The sequence below is a fragment of the Melampsora larici-populina genome (assembly GCF_000204055.1).
Source record: "Melampsora larici-populina 98AG31 unplaced genomic scaffold MELLAscaffold_39, whole genome shotgun sequence".
Classification (NCBI taxonomy): Eukaryota; Fungi; Basidiomycota; class Pucciniomycetes; order Pucciniales; family Melampsoraceae; genus Melampsora; species Melampsora laricis-populina.
This window is the reverse complement of record NW_006768803.1, coordinates 444,012-458,600: the sequence shown is the minus strand read 5'-3', so window position 1 is coordinate 458,600 and position 14,589 is coordinate 444,012. Positions and strand designations below refer to the sequence as shown.

Sequence of the window (14,589 nt, the reverse complement as noted above, 5' to 3'; positions counted from 1 at the left end):
CAAAGAAGAATTAATAGATTTCATTCTAATCTCATCGAATCATCAAGACTCATTACTTCAAACCCTTCATCGATTCTCGACCCGATTCTTACCCACACCAATTCATGAGTTCATTCAAACCTATGATCACCCAACTCGATTACCCATCATCACGATAATCAGTATGACCACTTTAGTTATCGTTTTGAGTATTCTCTTAGGTCGGATTGATGGATGGTATTTAAGATTGATGGATAGGCTTCAGGGGCTTTGTGAGGTTGTGAAATCTTTGGATGGGGTTAGAGGGATTGATTTTAATAGGATTGCAGCTTCTTTTAGAGGTGAAGAGGTTGGAATTGATGAACATTTGAATGTGGAAGTGGTATGTGAGCTTAATTCAAACCAACCCAAACCAACTTTTATGATTTTCTTTTTAGTGATCTTTTTGGTCAGTTCTTGATGTTGATGTTGGTTTATGATGTTTTTGTTTTAGAATCGAAGAAGTATTAAAAGATCTATCAAAGAATCAAGACTGAAATCGACCCAAGTGAATGATGATATGTTAAACCATTCATCAAATTGCACCATCAAACCTGAATTACATTATCCAGGTTTGATCAACTCATCCACCAACACATGTTTCCTAAATGCAGTTCTTCAATCCCTAGCCTCAATGCCACACCTAACATCTTACCTAGACATGATCCATTCATACCAAGAAACGAAAGCTCAAGAACCCCAAACCCCAGTGATCAATTCATTACGAGAGCTTTTAGGGTTATTAAACACACCTCGAGACTTTCAAAGCGTTCTAAGACCAGTTTGTGTGGCTCAAGCTCTTTTTAAACATACCAATCATCATAGTTTGTTTAATTCTGAACAACAAGACGCTCAAGAGTTTTTGATTATCATGATTGATGCTATCGAATCAGAAGTTCAATCTTTGATGGCTTCTATTAGATTAGAATCTTTTAGGTTTTCATGCGAGAAAGATCAACAGGATATCAGGAATCAAATTAGATTCGTTGGTAGAAGTCCGTTTAGAGCTTTGATGGTCAATCGAATCGCTTGTGAAACTTGTGGTTTGACTTCGGTGTTTAGACATTCAGTTGCTGATCATTTTTCTTTAAATGTACCTCCTAAAGTAAGTCTGTGTGTTTTTTCTGGAAAATAATGAAAAAAACAAATGATTCAATTCTGATTCAAGTTTGGGTTTTTGTTGGTAGCTTACTTGTTCATTAGAAGAATGTTTAATGGAGTATACAAAATTAGAATTACTAGAAGATTATATATGTATGAAATGTTCATTACTTAAAACGAAAGAAACGATATGGAAACGAATAGAAGAATGTAAAGAAAAACCCAATAACAATAATCAAAAGAAAAGATTACAAGCTATTAAGAAAGATTACAAGTTGATTGAATCGATGGTTTTGGATCATGATTATGAAAGTGAAGGGAATGAAAAACATAGGAAAGGATTGGTTGAAAGGATCGCTAGTTTGACGACTACTAAACAAACTATGTTTGCAAGAGTAAGTGATTAACTTTTTCCTTTCATTAGGAAATTCCAATTCTGATTCTGTTTTTGGATTGGATATAGCCACCTCAGTCTTTGACATTTCATCTTTCTAGATCAACAGCTTATACAAGAGGTGTTTCATTCAAGAATCATTGTCAAGTGAAATACCCAGAATACCTAAACCTAAACCGGTTCTGTAGCACCTCCAAGTTGAACAAACTAGCTCATCTACCTATCTCTTCTTGTAAGGTATCATCAAAAGATCAAGAAGAGATTCAGGTTTGGTATCGATTAGCTTCGGTGGTAGTGCATTATGGATCACATTCTTTTGGACATTATATTACATTTAGAAGGATCGGAAAGGATTCTTGGCTTAGGGTTTCGGATGAAAGTGTTTTGAAGAGCGATTTGGGGGAGGTTTTGAAGGCTAATCCGTTTTTGATTATGTATGAAAGACTTTGTGAGAAGGATTTGATGAGGATGAATGGTAGAGATGAAGATGAGAAATTGAATGAAGGATGGGAGATGGAAATGGAAGGGAATGGAGAAAGTGAAGGAAGGGAAAGAGAAAGGGATGGGGTTGATGATGACGATCATGATCATGAAAGGAATTCATTGAAGTGTAGAAAACTTCATTGGTTTGAAATCTAATTGGTTATGATTTCTTTTATAAAAAATTTAAGAAAACTCGAAATGTTTTGAGTTATTAAATCGGATGATTGAAACTTCATGAAGTGTTTATAAAAATTAATATCACTGGTCTTTTGGGTTTTGGGTTTTGGGTTTTTTTTGGTAAAAAGGTAATTGAATGATCATTCAAGTCCAAAAAGAAAAGGTTAATATTTATCATTTTTTTCACTTATTACATAGATAGAGATAAAGCATTTATTAGATAAATAGTGTTAAAGATAGAGATGAAGATAGAGATGAAGATGAAGGAACATTCTTGTTTTCAAATGTAAAATTAGGAATCTTGAACCTTGACTCAACTGCCATTTTCTTTAATAGGAAATTAGGAATTGACATGTAGATATTTTTTGATTTTTTATTCCCTGCTTCTCATTGAGATTATGGTTTTGGGTAGGAGAGGAGAAACTTTGGTTTAAAAAATCTCAAAAAAAATCTGCTTTGAATGAATGTAAAAACCTTTTTTAAAAGTTGACAATCATGTGTATTAAATACCCTGTATTAAATCAATTTAGTAATTTTAAATATAAAACTTCAAGTACAATAGGTATACTTTACAAGTCTTTGGCAATGCCACAAAGGCTAAGTTGTAAGGATTCACTGATATATTGATAAGAAGGTAACAGGATAATGATGATGATGATCTGGTGCTGGTTTTTTTTTCATATGTCATTTGACGGCTACATCATAGGGTATTCAGTTGAGAATAGCAGTGTAAAAGTGATTGTACTTATCACACAATCCCAAAAAGTTCAGCGTTTGGTCAGAGTATGGTTGGTCAAGGTCAGGACTATACAGCATGTTTTATGGCGGTTGAAGCTGATCTTTTGGCCAGAAATCAGCTGATCACCTGGTCAGTTGGTTTGGCAAGAGATCATAGGCCCTGCGGCTAGGGGAAGACAGTCAAAGGAACTGTCTTCAACAAATCCCAAATCAAAGGCTGTGGAAATAATTTCACAATTGCCTCCATAGACATAGTTCACACAAACTGGTCAAACACTGGCCAAAAATTCAAGCGTTTGGTTAGGACTTAACAGGCTGTTTTATGGCAGTTAAAGCTGATCTTTTGACCAGAAATCAGCTGATCACATATTCAGTTGGTTTGGAAAGAGATCATACAGGCCCTGCTGCTAACAGGTCAAAGGAACTGTCTTCAACAAATCCCAAATCAAAGGCTGTGAAATTAAACTTTGTTTTTCACATTTGCCTCCATAGATGTGGTTCTTATTTTGAGCACATGAGAGCTCCTAAAATCCAATATCCTTTGGTCTGGGAGCTCCTCACTATGATTGTCAACTTTAATGATGCCTGAACCCACATGGGGTAGATGTTGTGGCTATGGGAAAGAATAAAGATACTTTTTTGAACAGATCCCCCATGATTTGCAGTTTACAAACCTTGCTTGGAGATGGTCTATAGGTGCCTCCAAATGGCCCATCTTATGGCATCCAGCCAATCTTGCCACTTGATTCCCATGCTCTGGTCATCTGGCAGGGGCCATCCACCACCAATCTGATATGGCCCAATAGTGGTAACCTCTGCTTGAGAAAATGGTGGTATGGATAATGGATTGCCCTGTGGTGTAGTCTTTGTAACAGGTGTGCTCTTCTGGAGTACATTTGAGATGATGAGCTTTTTTTGAAAAACAGGAAATCTTTTTTTGGTTACACATTAGTGGCTCTCAAACCTGCCCCGGTTTTCAAAAAACCCAGTAAGTTTAGTTGACCCAGTTGTTTTTTGGCAGTAACTTTGTCTATCAAGTTGACATTTGTTGACAGCTCCCAGCCAAAAACTCAACTGGGGCAACCGGGTTTTTTGAAACTGGGTCAGGTTTGAGAGCCACCATTGAACAGTTTTCAATAATAGTCACGCTCAAACTTAACCTGGTTGCTAAAAATTCCTGGTACACCCAGTTGATGCATGTTTTGGTGGTAAGTTTGTGTATCATGTTGACCTTCCAACCAAGAAGTCAACCGGGTGTACCAGGATTTTTGGCAACCCAGTTTGGTTTGAACACAGCTAATGAACACTTATCAGATTGTGAACTTGAGCTAGTGTTTTTAGTTGATTTGGCTGACAGACTCAAGAGACATCTACGCACCTTACCCCTCACATTGACAATGCTGTGATATTAGCTCCTCCTGGGCTTCCTTGTGAGGTGTCAAATCTGTCACAGTAAACAATGAGTCAAGATCCTCAAGGTCTCTGGACAGGGTTTGGGTTGAGGTCTGTTCTCTATGCACTGACTGGGGTGTCATTCTCAAAGCAAGTGTTGACCACATCTTCAAGGTTGAACCTGTTGAGAGACACCTCAGTCTCTCGTACCTAGGTTTCAGCCGTGGTGAAAGGTGAATAAGACTCTAAGTATCAAATCACTTTACATACTAAAATATAGTAGTTTTATTCAAACTTAAGATGTCAGACTCAAACTTAAATGATCCCTATTTAAATTGCGCCTCCCCCTTTTCGCGCTAATACTCTTTTCCTTTATCCGTCTTCTTACGGAAAGGAAAAGAGTAAGTTCAACCCCTTCACTACATTATCATCAATAGTCTCTACTCTCCATTAGTTTGATCTTCAATATGACTGTTACTAATTATCATACTGTGATGTTATCTTTTTCTTTTTCATCTGAATCATTGTCGACGCTAGATCTTACTGAACTCATCGCGTCGACCCTTTTCCTTATTTTATATTGTGACCTGAACAAACCTTATAGGTCAGATACATAGTCAACTGGTCTATTCTTTCTATTCTCTTCATCTAACAAGTAGTGTCCTTTTTGTACTTGTCTATTTCTATCTTTTGTTCTATATAGGTTAGTGTTTCAGGTATTGTGACGAGAAGTGATTGAGACTCACTTCTAGAAACTGTCACGGGAATTCAGGTGAAATTGATCCGTCTTCTTACGGAAAGGAAAAGAATCTTACTGAACTCATCGCGTCGACCCTTTTCCTTATTTTATATTGTGACCTGAACAAACCTTATAGGTTAGTGTTTCAGGTATTGTGACGAGAAGTGATTGAGACTCACTTCTAGAAACTGTCACGGGAATTCAGGTTAGTGTTTCAGGTATTGTGACGAGAAGTGATTGAGACTCACTTCTAGAAACTGTCACGGGAATTCAGGTATCTCGACAAAGGAGATTTGTCGCTTTTCATGGTAGCGAGAGCTTGGTTCAGCTCTTAGTTATTTCATTCGAAACGCAAATCCATGTCAGGAAGAGAAGAAGCACTTGACGATTCCCAGTTACCAACACCTGCATCCACCCCAGCTCCATACTCAGAGGATACCGACGAGACTTACGCCGGATCTCAGACAGAAGATCAATCAGAGAATTCAAATTCATCCGAATCAGCTCATTCAGCGCATACTACTGTCCCATCCGCTAATATGGCTGCCACTGCACCAATTGACACCGATACGCCCGCTCAACGTCAGTCAATCAAAATGAATTCAATCTTACATAAGATTACCATCAACATCAAGTTATCAACATCCAACTATGTTGCCTGGTCCGACGCGATTCGTTTTGGATTAATGGCCACGTCCTATGACCATTATCTTGACTCAGAAGATGCTGGAGGTACGGGTATGGACCCCGAAGTCTTATCAGCCACCAAGAAAGCCTTGTTTTACTGGCTACTATCTAGTATTGATCTTATTCAGTCCACTCGATTTATATCAATGATATCAAAATTTGAGAACGGTATTAAAATTACGATACCGTCGCCTTCTTTACTGTGGAAGACAATCCGCGAATATCATATCAGTAATTCAGAGTCGGTCAAACTCATGTTACGAAGCGAAATCACTGATTTGTCTCAAACCTCCTCAAAAGACTTATTAGAATATATCGATATCTTCAGAGCCAAAGTTGACGCTTACCTAGGTTCAAACGGTGAAATGTCCGAAGAAGAACAGGCTCGCCAATTTGTCCGATCACTCAACCAAAGCTGGGCTGAAAAAGGCTGTGATTTATTAGACGCAGGTCATGTCAAATTCCGAAACCTCGAAACCGAATTGAAGAAAACCTACCAAACTCGAAAAATGTTTTCCTCCAATCGGCAACAGTCTAGTCGTATCGCAGAATCTTCCGAAGCCAGTCAAAGCCGCCGGACTGGAAGATGGCAAACTTGCAGTAAGACTAAATGCCTAGGTCAGGACCATCCAACAAAACCTCACGATCAGTTGGAATGTTACCATCACCCTAACAATGCCAGCAAAATGGAGTCATGGAAACGATCCAAACAAGAATCTGGAGAATGGATCAAGTATCCACGTGGTGGCCGTGGTGGAGGTCGTGGTGGTTTTTGTGGTAGAGGTCGCGGTGGCCGAGGTGCTCATCTAGCCAGAGGATTAAATCATCATTCTAATCTTTCTGATTTCCCAAATTCAGAAGAACTCGATATGGCTTTTGAAAATCTCAAACTTGAAGAAAGAGAAGTTAGTTACCGAGTAGAGATTGATGGAAAGTTTTCATGCTCGGCCGATCCTCAAGTAACCTGTGCTGGAGATAAATGTGGTTCAGTCGCTCTGATCGATACCGGAGCTTCGCATCACATGTTTCATGATGCGAGCTTATTCGAATCCGCTACATTAATGGAAAATCATGACCCCGGTGCTAAATTGAATCTCGCCGGAGGAGGTGCTACTCTCGATATCCACTCAATTGGGAATGTAAACTTATTAAATTCTAAAGGAGAAATCATCAAGCTGAAGGATTGTTTATATGTACCCGATTTATCCCGAAACCTCATCGCTGGAGGTCGTTTGCTGAGAGCTGGTGCTGTTACGACTGTGCTAGAAGATCCTCATTTTCGAATCGATCATGGGAAGAAGGAGCTATTCATAGGACAATTTATCGGAGAAGGCAGTATGATGTACGTGGCCATAAGATCACCGGTCAGTCATCGTTCACATCTATCATCAATATCAAAGTCGAATCAACTCACAATTTTGAAACTACACTATTCATTAGGCCACCCAAGTGAAAAGTACCTAAAAAGAATGTGGAGCCTTGGTTATCTTGATGATGTACTTCCTAAAACTGTCACTACAAATGATTTTGAAATAATAACAAGATGTCCAGTATGTCCTTTAGCGAAAAATCATCGCCTACCATTTTCATCCACTAGGCCTAGAGCTATCAAATTCCTAGAAAATGTGCACGTGGATTTGAGTGGAATAATTAGAACTTCTTCTGTCAACCAAGAGGAATACTATATATTGTTCACAGACGATTATAGTAGTTACCGAGTCTCTTTTGGCCTACCAGACAAAAGTGCCGAGACCGTCTTTGAAGTCTTCAAACGATACATCAGTTTTGCCGAGAGACAGACGGGTGAGAAACTTAAGATGTTCTCATTTGATGGAGGAGGCGAGTTCATCAACGGGCTCCTTACTCCATACCTGGAAGACTTGGGTATCATCACTCGTGTTACGTCTCCTCACACTCCGGAAGAGAACGGCGTGGCTGAGCGTTCAAATAGAACAATCAACACAAAAGCTCGTTGCATGATGATACAGTCATGCATACCAATTAAATACTGGTATCACGCGGTCTCATATTCTGTCATGTTACAGAATCGAACTATCACAACTTCACTGAATCTTAAAACTACTCCCTACGCCCTCTGGAAAGGAAGACAACCGAGTTTGAAACGCTTTCTTCCTTTCGGGTGCCTTGCTTACCGCCACATTCGAAAAGAAATTCGAGGAGGAAAGTTTGAGGCTGTCTCTCGTCCAGGTATCCTGATTGGAGTGGCGGAGGATAATCACAATTTCATTATCTTGGACCAAGAATCAAATCAAATCCATACCAGTCACGACGTGACTTTTCAACCCCTTGTTTTCCCTTTTCTTAAGGATGCCGAAGACAACCCTGATTGGTTGTTTATCGAAGATCTGCCGCTTGAACCCACAGAAAGGAACGAGCCAGAAAATGAACCAAACGAGAACACTATGACTCGTCCTGATTTAACGGATGACGAAGATGATATGTTGATGGAGAGTCTCACTCCTAAGACTATCTTAGAAACCCCTCCGATTAATCATGAGGATGAACCTCCCGTTGAAGAAGATCCAATCTCTAATACCAAAGACCAGACAACAACTATTCAACCATCCGTGCAAGATGAGCCTAGACGATCAACTCGCGATCGTCGTCCTGTCCAGCGTTACGCTCCAGGAGAATCAGACTGGGCTGAAGCTCCACCTATGAGAAGTTTTGTACCAAAAATCTCACAATCCTCTCACTTATCAAAAGTGTACATGTGTCGAGAAGCTATGAAGGCTAGGGCTGAACCAAAGAGTTATAAAATGGCTATGAAGATGCCCGATGCTGACAAATGGAAAGCTGCGTGTGACAAGGAGATGCAGAACATTATGAACATGGGAGTGTGGGAAATTGTGGACCGACCAAAGAATGCACCTGTAGTAGGTGGGCGTTGGCATTTCAAATATAAAGTTCATCCCGATGGTACAATATCTAAACATAAGGCAAGATATGTAGCAAAAGGTTATACTCAAACGGAAGGCATAGATTTCAATGATACTTTCGCACCCACTGGCCGTCTAGCTTCATTTCGTATCCTTGTAGCAGTTGCAGCAGCTAAGAATTGGTCTATTGAGCAAATGGATGCTATAGCCGCATTTCTCAATAGTGATCTCAAGGAGGAAATTTATCTGGAGTTACCTGAAGGATACGACTCTGAGCGAGCAAACGGGAAGGTAGCTAGACTGAAGAAAGCGTTGTATGGCCTCAAGCAGTCCGCTAGATGCTGGAGTGACGAAGTTAAAGATAAATTATTAAGTATTGGTCTAATTCAAAACCCCCATGATGCTTGTCTTTGGTATGGTAAAGATGAAGAAGGTTTGGAAACTTTACTCTACCTCCACGTCGATGATATGGCAATCACCGGAGATAAAATAGATGAAATCAAATCCCTGCTGAAGATGAAGTGGAAGATGGAGGACTTGGGTCCGGCACATTGCGTTGTTGGTATTGAGATCTACTCCACAGACAATGGGGGTTATGCTTTAAGTCAATCAGCTTTCATCCAGACGGTACTGGAAAGATTTCATGCTGAAGATAGCAAACCAGCTTCGACTCCTTTTCCAGGCGGCACAAAGATCATGAAAGCCACCGACTCTGACGTTATCGAATTCAAACAATCTAACCTTCCGTATAACAGCTTGGTGGGTAGCCTAATGTACATTGCTCAGGGTACAAGGCCGGATATTGCTTATGCAGTAGGTGCTCTGTCTCAACATCTTTCACGACCTTCAACTATAGCCTGGCAGATGGGATTACACGTACTTCGATATTTGAAAGGTACTCAATGCTTAGGACTACATTATTCACCTCAAGACAATGTTATCGAAGGGAATCAGAGCTGGTGCTATCCTGAATGCCACACTGATTCAGATTGGGCTGGTGATCCAAACACACGACGATCAACTACCGGTTATCTATTCAAACTTAACGGAGCTGCTGTAAGTTGGAAAAGTCGTTTACAGCCCACCGTTTCTCTATCATCAACCGAGGCCGAATACAAAGCTACAACAGAGGCTGGTCAAGAAGTAGTATGGCTTAGAGGATTATTGTCAAACATCTCACTACCTCAATCTGAAGCCACGGTTCTATGCAGCGATAGTACAGGTGCAGTATCCTTGACCAAGAAAGCTATTTTTCACGCAAGAACAAAGCACATAGAAGTGCAGTACCATTGGATAAGAGAACAAGTGGAGAAGAATTTAATCAAGCTTAGGCATATTAGTACAAAGAACATGTTTGCTGATACATTAACAAAACCACTTCACCCCGGACCATTCAAGGAATTGCGTCATCAAATTGGTTTAGAAGTCATACACGGACAGCTGAAACAGGGGGTGTGTTGAGAGACACCTCAGTCTCTCGTACCTAGGTTTCAGCCGTGGTGAAAGGTGAATAAGACTCTAAGTATCAAATCACTTTACATACTAAAATACAGTAGTTTTATTCAAACTTAAGATGTCAGACTCAAACTTAAATGATCCCTATTTAAATTGCGCCTCCCCCTTTTCGCGCTAATACTCTTTTCCTTTATCCGTCTTCTTACGGAAAGGAAAAGAGTAAGTTCAACCCCTTCACTACATTATCATCAATAGTCTCTACTCTCCATTAGTTTGATCTTCAATATGACTGTTACTAATTATCATACTGTGATGTTATCTTTTTCTTTTTCATCTGAATCATTGTCGACGCTAGATCTTACTGAACTCATCGCGTCGACCCTTTTCCTTATTTTATATTGTGACCTGAACAAACCTTATAGGTCAGATACATAGTCAACTGGTCTATTCTTTCTATTCTCTTCATCTAACAAGTAGTGTCCTTTTTGTACTTGTCTATTTCTATCTTTTGTTCTATATAGGTTAGTGTTTCAGGTATTGTGACGAGAAGTGATTGAGACTCACTTCTAGAAACTGTCACGGGAATTCAGGTGAAATTGATCCGTCTTCTTACGGAAAGGAAAAGAATCTTACTGAACTCATCGCGTCGACCCTTTTCCTTATTTTATATTGTGACCTGAACAAACCTTATAGGTTAGTGTTTCAGGTATTGTGACGAGAAGTGATTGAGACTCACTTCTAGAAACTGTCACGGGAATTCAGGTTAGTGTTTCAGGTATTGTGACGAGAAGTGATTGAGACTCACTTCTAGAAACTGTCACGGGAATTCAGGTATCTCGACAAAGGAGATTTGTCGCTTTTCAGAACCTAAAGAGGTTGTTTTAGGTATCTCATAGCAATTGAGATTTGTGAAGCCTTTTTACGCGCGAAGGATTGATTTTTTTCTAATGTCAAATGAAAAAAATGGATATCAAAAAAGCTTCAAAAGAAGCTAAAGTCAAATTATACTGAAATGATTTAGGTTTTGAATGGTGATGTGCAGTAGGAAAAAAATGACTCTGGAAAGGAATTGTTTCATCAAGACGTCATTTTCATTATCAACCAAGAAAACAATTGTCTTCAAAGCAAAACATAGAGTAACTCGGTTAAGTTGAGCTGTGAGGTCAGAAATTGTGCAATGTATAATTGTCATAAAGTAGTTTCAAAAAGTACAATGCTCCGTATTGACAAACAAAAAGAACTTCTAGAAGAATGAAACTTGAGCTAGTTAAAACAAAATAGATAAACGGTGAAGGAAAAAAACCTTTGTACAAGTTGTGAAATTGGGACTGAAAGGAATTAGGAACTTGGAGTAAAATGAGGTGAGATCATAAATTGCTCAAAAAATGAACCTAAGGAATGAAAAAGAATAATGAGTGAAGTAGTCAAAGGAAATGAGTTTATGATGATTAGAAGGAACTTACTCAATGCGAGATGATCATTTAAATCTAAGATTAATGAAACATGTTGGTCCGGTCTAGCAACAATGATACAACCTACATTTGGATTGATACCATATTTCTCATAAGCATGACCATGACCTTCATGATAACTTTCTTCATCTGTAAATCTAAATGAATCAGAGTACAAAGGCGATTAGGTTCTATAAAATCAATTGGCATCAAGGGAGAGATTGCTTACATTTTCTTGTAAGAACCAAATCGATGTGGACCTTGAAGAGGTCTTAAGATTTGATGGAATTGAGTTAATTCTAATGCAGTTCTGGATGAAGATACAATAGTAATACAATCTATAACCGAATCAGTGTCTTGTCCAACAGGAGTAAATCGTTGGATTGGGCTCGTTTTATCATTAGCTAAGAAATCAGATAATTGATCTAATTTGATTTTGCAATCTTCATTTGCTTGGATATCACCTGGAAAGATCAAGACCTTCCATTTACCATCTGCAGGAATTAAATCCAATGTTTCAGAAACGTTGGCGTCTGATAAGCAAACTACTCTGTTTGATAAAAGTCTGGTTCCAATCGGTGTATGTTTTGCTAACTCTGGTTTTGATTTGATGATAGAATTTATGTCATCTCCTTTAAAGATCAGTATATTTGAATCGTAATTGACACTTGTACCACTGATAAAATGTTTCGATTTTTCAATGGTTTGATGAAATTCTTTTAATGAAATCCCATTCGAATCTTCATTGTCTTTAGCTGGTTTTCCTGAGAATAGACTCGACAACTGATCCAAAGACAAAAAATGGTCGTTAGGTTTTTGTTGGCCTGAAGCAAGAACGTTAGGTTTTGAACTTACTTTTTGATCAAATGTGATCAATTCTTGTGCAAGTTTTGATCTTTCAACTCCATAAGTTTCTAAGATCTTAAGGTCAGCTTTCTTTTGTAAAACATGAGCTAACTTCCAAGCTAAATTGAACGTGTCGGCCATAGAGGTACTATAAGGAAAAAAGAAACGGGGATCCATCAGTTAAAGATCCAACAGAACAACGGCTTCTTGAAAGGTGAAGACAGAATTCTGAGATTGTGGCTTACTTCATGCCTTGACCTGCTTTGGGTGAATGGGTATGACAAGCATCGCCCGCGATGAAGACCCTGTTGTTCCAATGCCAAGAATCGGCAAGCCGTTGACCGATCTCATAACAGGTATACTGACAAAATCAATTTTAAGGAGAAAATCAATCAGATTGTGTATTGTGATAAAGTGATTTGAAAGAAGAGACATACCCAATCAACGTTAGGCATACGGAGAGTATACGGAGCTATGATCGAATTGGTCACTTGTAACAATTTTTCTGGGGTGATATCATCTCGATTTGGTCTTTGACCTGGAATAGGTTGAGGTAATTGGATGTAAAGTCTGACCAAATTTCTCTCGCGTGGGATGATCATCAATGAGCCATTCTCAGCAGAATGTATGAGAGATACCCCTCTGATATCAGGACTATTTCGAAAAGAGGGAGAATTTTGATCAACGCTTCTATTGATGTTGATGTGTGGAAAATTTCACTTACAAATCTGTAGCAGGTACTCCATCTAGAACACCCCAAAAGTAATTTAAACTATCACCGACTAATTTGTATCCCAAAGCGCTTCTAGTCCAAGATCTAGCTCCATCAGTACCGATAACAAATTTACATTGAACAGTCTCTAAGCTTCCTTCAGCGGGTAAGCCATTGGGATTGGAATCTAAGTCTGAGGCTTCGCTATCGAATACATTGGATCTAAAGAGACCATCTTTTGTGGATGGTAAGAATTGTGCAGGTTTAGCTTCAGATTCTGACAAGTGTCGTAATGTTAATGTGATTTGATCTTCATCTTTATCTGATAATGGCGAAGATGTAATTGGCGGTAAGTGGATCGAATCTGGACAAACTGCTCTTTCTACAATGACTTTCTTTGAAGTTGGTGATTGGTTTGAGCCATCATTGGTTGGTCTTGCTGACATTGACCATCTTGCGATATTATTCATTAAATGTTCTTCAATTCTACCTTGATGTAAACAAGATGATTGGAATTTTGAGATGCCGGGTGGACTCTTTGAAAAGAAAACCAAACATCAATATTTCGGTGGTATTCTATAGAATTTCCAATTTCTCTTCAAACTTACAACTGAGCTTCTCGCGGTTCTTTTGATTTCACCACTAGCATTTGGTTCCCAATGACAGACTTCACCAAATGTGTTCATTTCATGTGCAATCTCAGAACCGATCCCTAACGCTTGGAAAATCTAGCGGGAGAAGGATTATATCAACATTGATTAATTTCTTCGCTCGATAAATTTAGATAATCATAAGATAAGCACCTCTAAGGTTCTTGGATTTAATCCATCCGCTTGGCCTGTGTAGATCTGTAAGAGGAACAACCAAAAAATGATCAATGTACTATTTTGGTTGTGTTGATTTGAAGCATTCAAATTTACCTTGGTAGATCGTTTATCAATAATTCTGATGTTATTGATGCCATACTTAGTCAAACCGGTAGCCGCCATCAGTCCTGCTGGGCCCTACAAATAAGGACATGAGGATCTGATCAGTTGGATGAAAGAAAAGAATTTCTTCAAGATGTACTAACAGCTCCAATGATCAAGACGTCTACTTTTGAAACTTTGGGAACAGAGTTGTTGTTTGTAGTAGTCATGTTGATTGAGAAAATTTGATAATTGTTTCCTTGAAGGTTGAGGTTTTATAAAAATTGATCGTTGATAAAAAACAAATATATGAGAAGGGAGATCAGATGATAATAACAGGTAAACTAAAATGGAATGATGATAATATATGTGGGTTGATTTTTCTGGAGAGAACGGATGTTGTATGTGCATGAGGAACGATGAAAGAGGCCTGTTTATGTATACAAATCCAACGCATTTTTCTTCTATATCTTTTTTTCAAAAATTTATCCAGCTGAAGAATCAAATGAGTCAGTTCATCTGGTTGACAATCTTTAGGAAGTTTTATCATTTCACTCGATCAACTTCCTTAGGTGTTTCGATAGACCG

At 38.8% G+C, this 14,589-nt stretch overlaps 2 protein-coding genes across 2 annotated transcripts; one reads left to right on the top strand and one right to left on the bottom strand.

Annotated features, from left to right (window-relative positions):
- Nucleotides 1–163: 163 nt before the first annotated feature.
- Nucleotides 164–2,152, top strand: MELLADRAFT_90677 (uncharacterized protein; the record flags this gene model as incomplete). The annotated part of the gene is made up of 4 exons (XM_007413901.1): nucleotides 164–361; nucleotides 473–1,123; nucleotides 1,206–1,514; nucleotides 1,583–2,152. 4 exons carry the CDS (start codon nucleotides 164–166, stop codon nucleotides 2,150–2,152), a joined length of 1,728 nt encoding a protein of 575 aa, XP_007413963.1.
- Nucleotides 2,153–11,422: 9,270 nt separating this feature from the next.
- Nucleotides 11,423–14,231, bottom strand: MELLADRAFT_109827 (uncharacterized protein; the record flags this gene model as incomplete). The annotated part of the gene is made up of 11 exons (XM_007413826.1): nucleotides 11,423–11,475; nucleotides 11,548–11,693; nucleotides 11,765–12,318; nucleotides 12,391–12,529; nucleotides 12,627–12,742; nucleotides 12,819–13,035; nucleotides 13,106–13,629; nucleotides 13,702–13,821; nucleotides 13,897–13,941; nucleotides 14,014–14,097; nucleotides 14,166–14,231. The coding sequence occupies 11 exons, from the start codon at nucleotides 14,229–14,231 to the stop codon at nucleotides 11,423–11,425; spliced, it is 2,064 nt and encodes a 687-aa protein (XP_007413888.1).
- Between the last annotated feature and the right edge of the window lie 358 nt (nucleotides 14,232–14,589).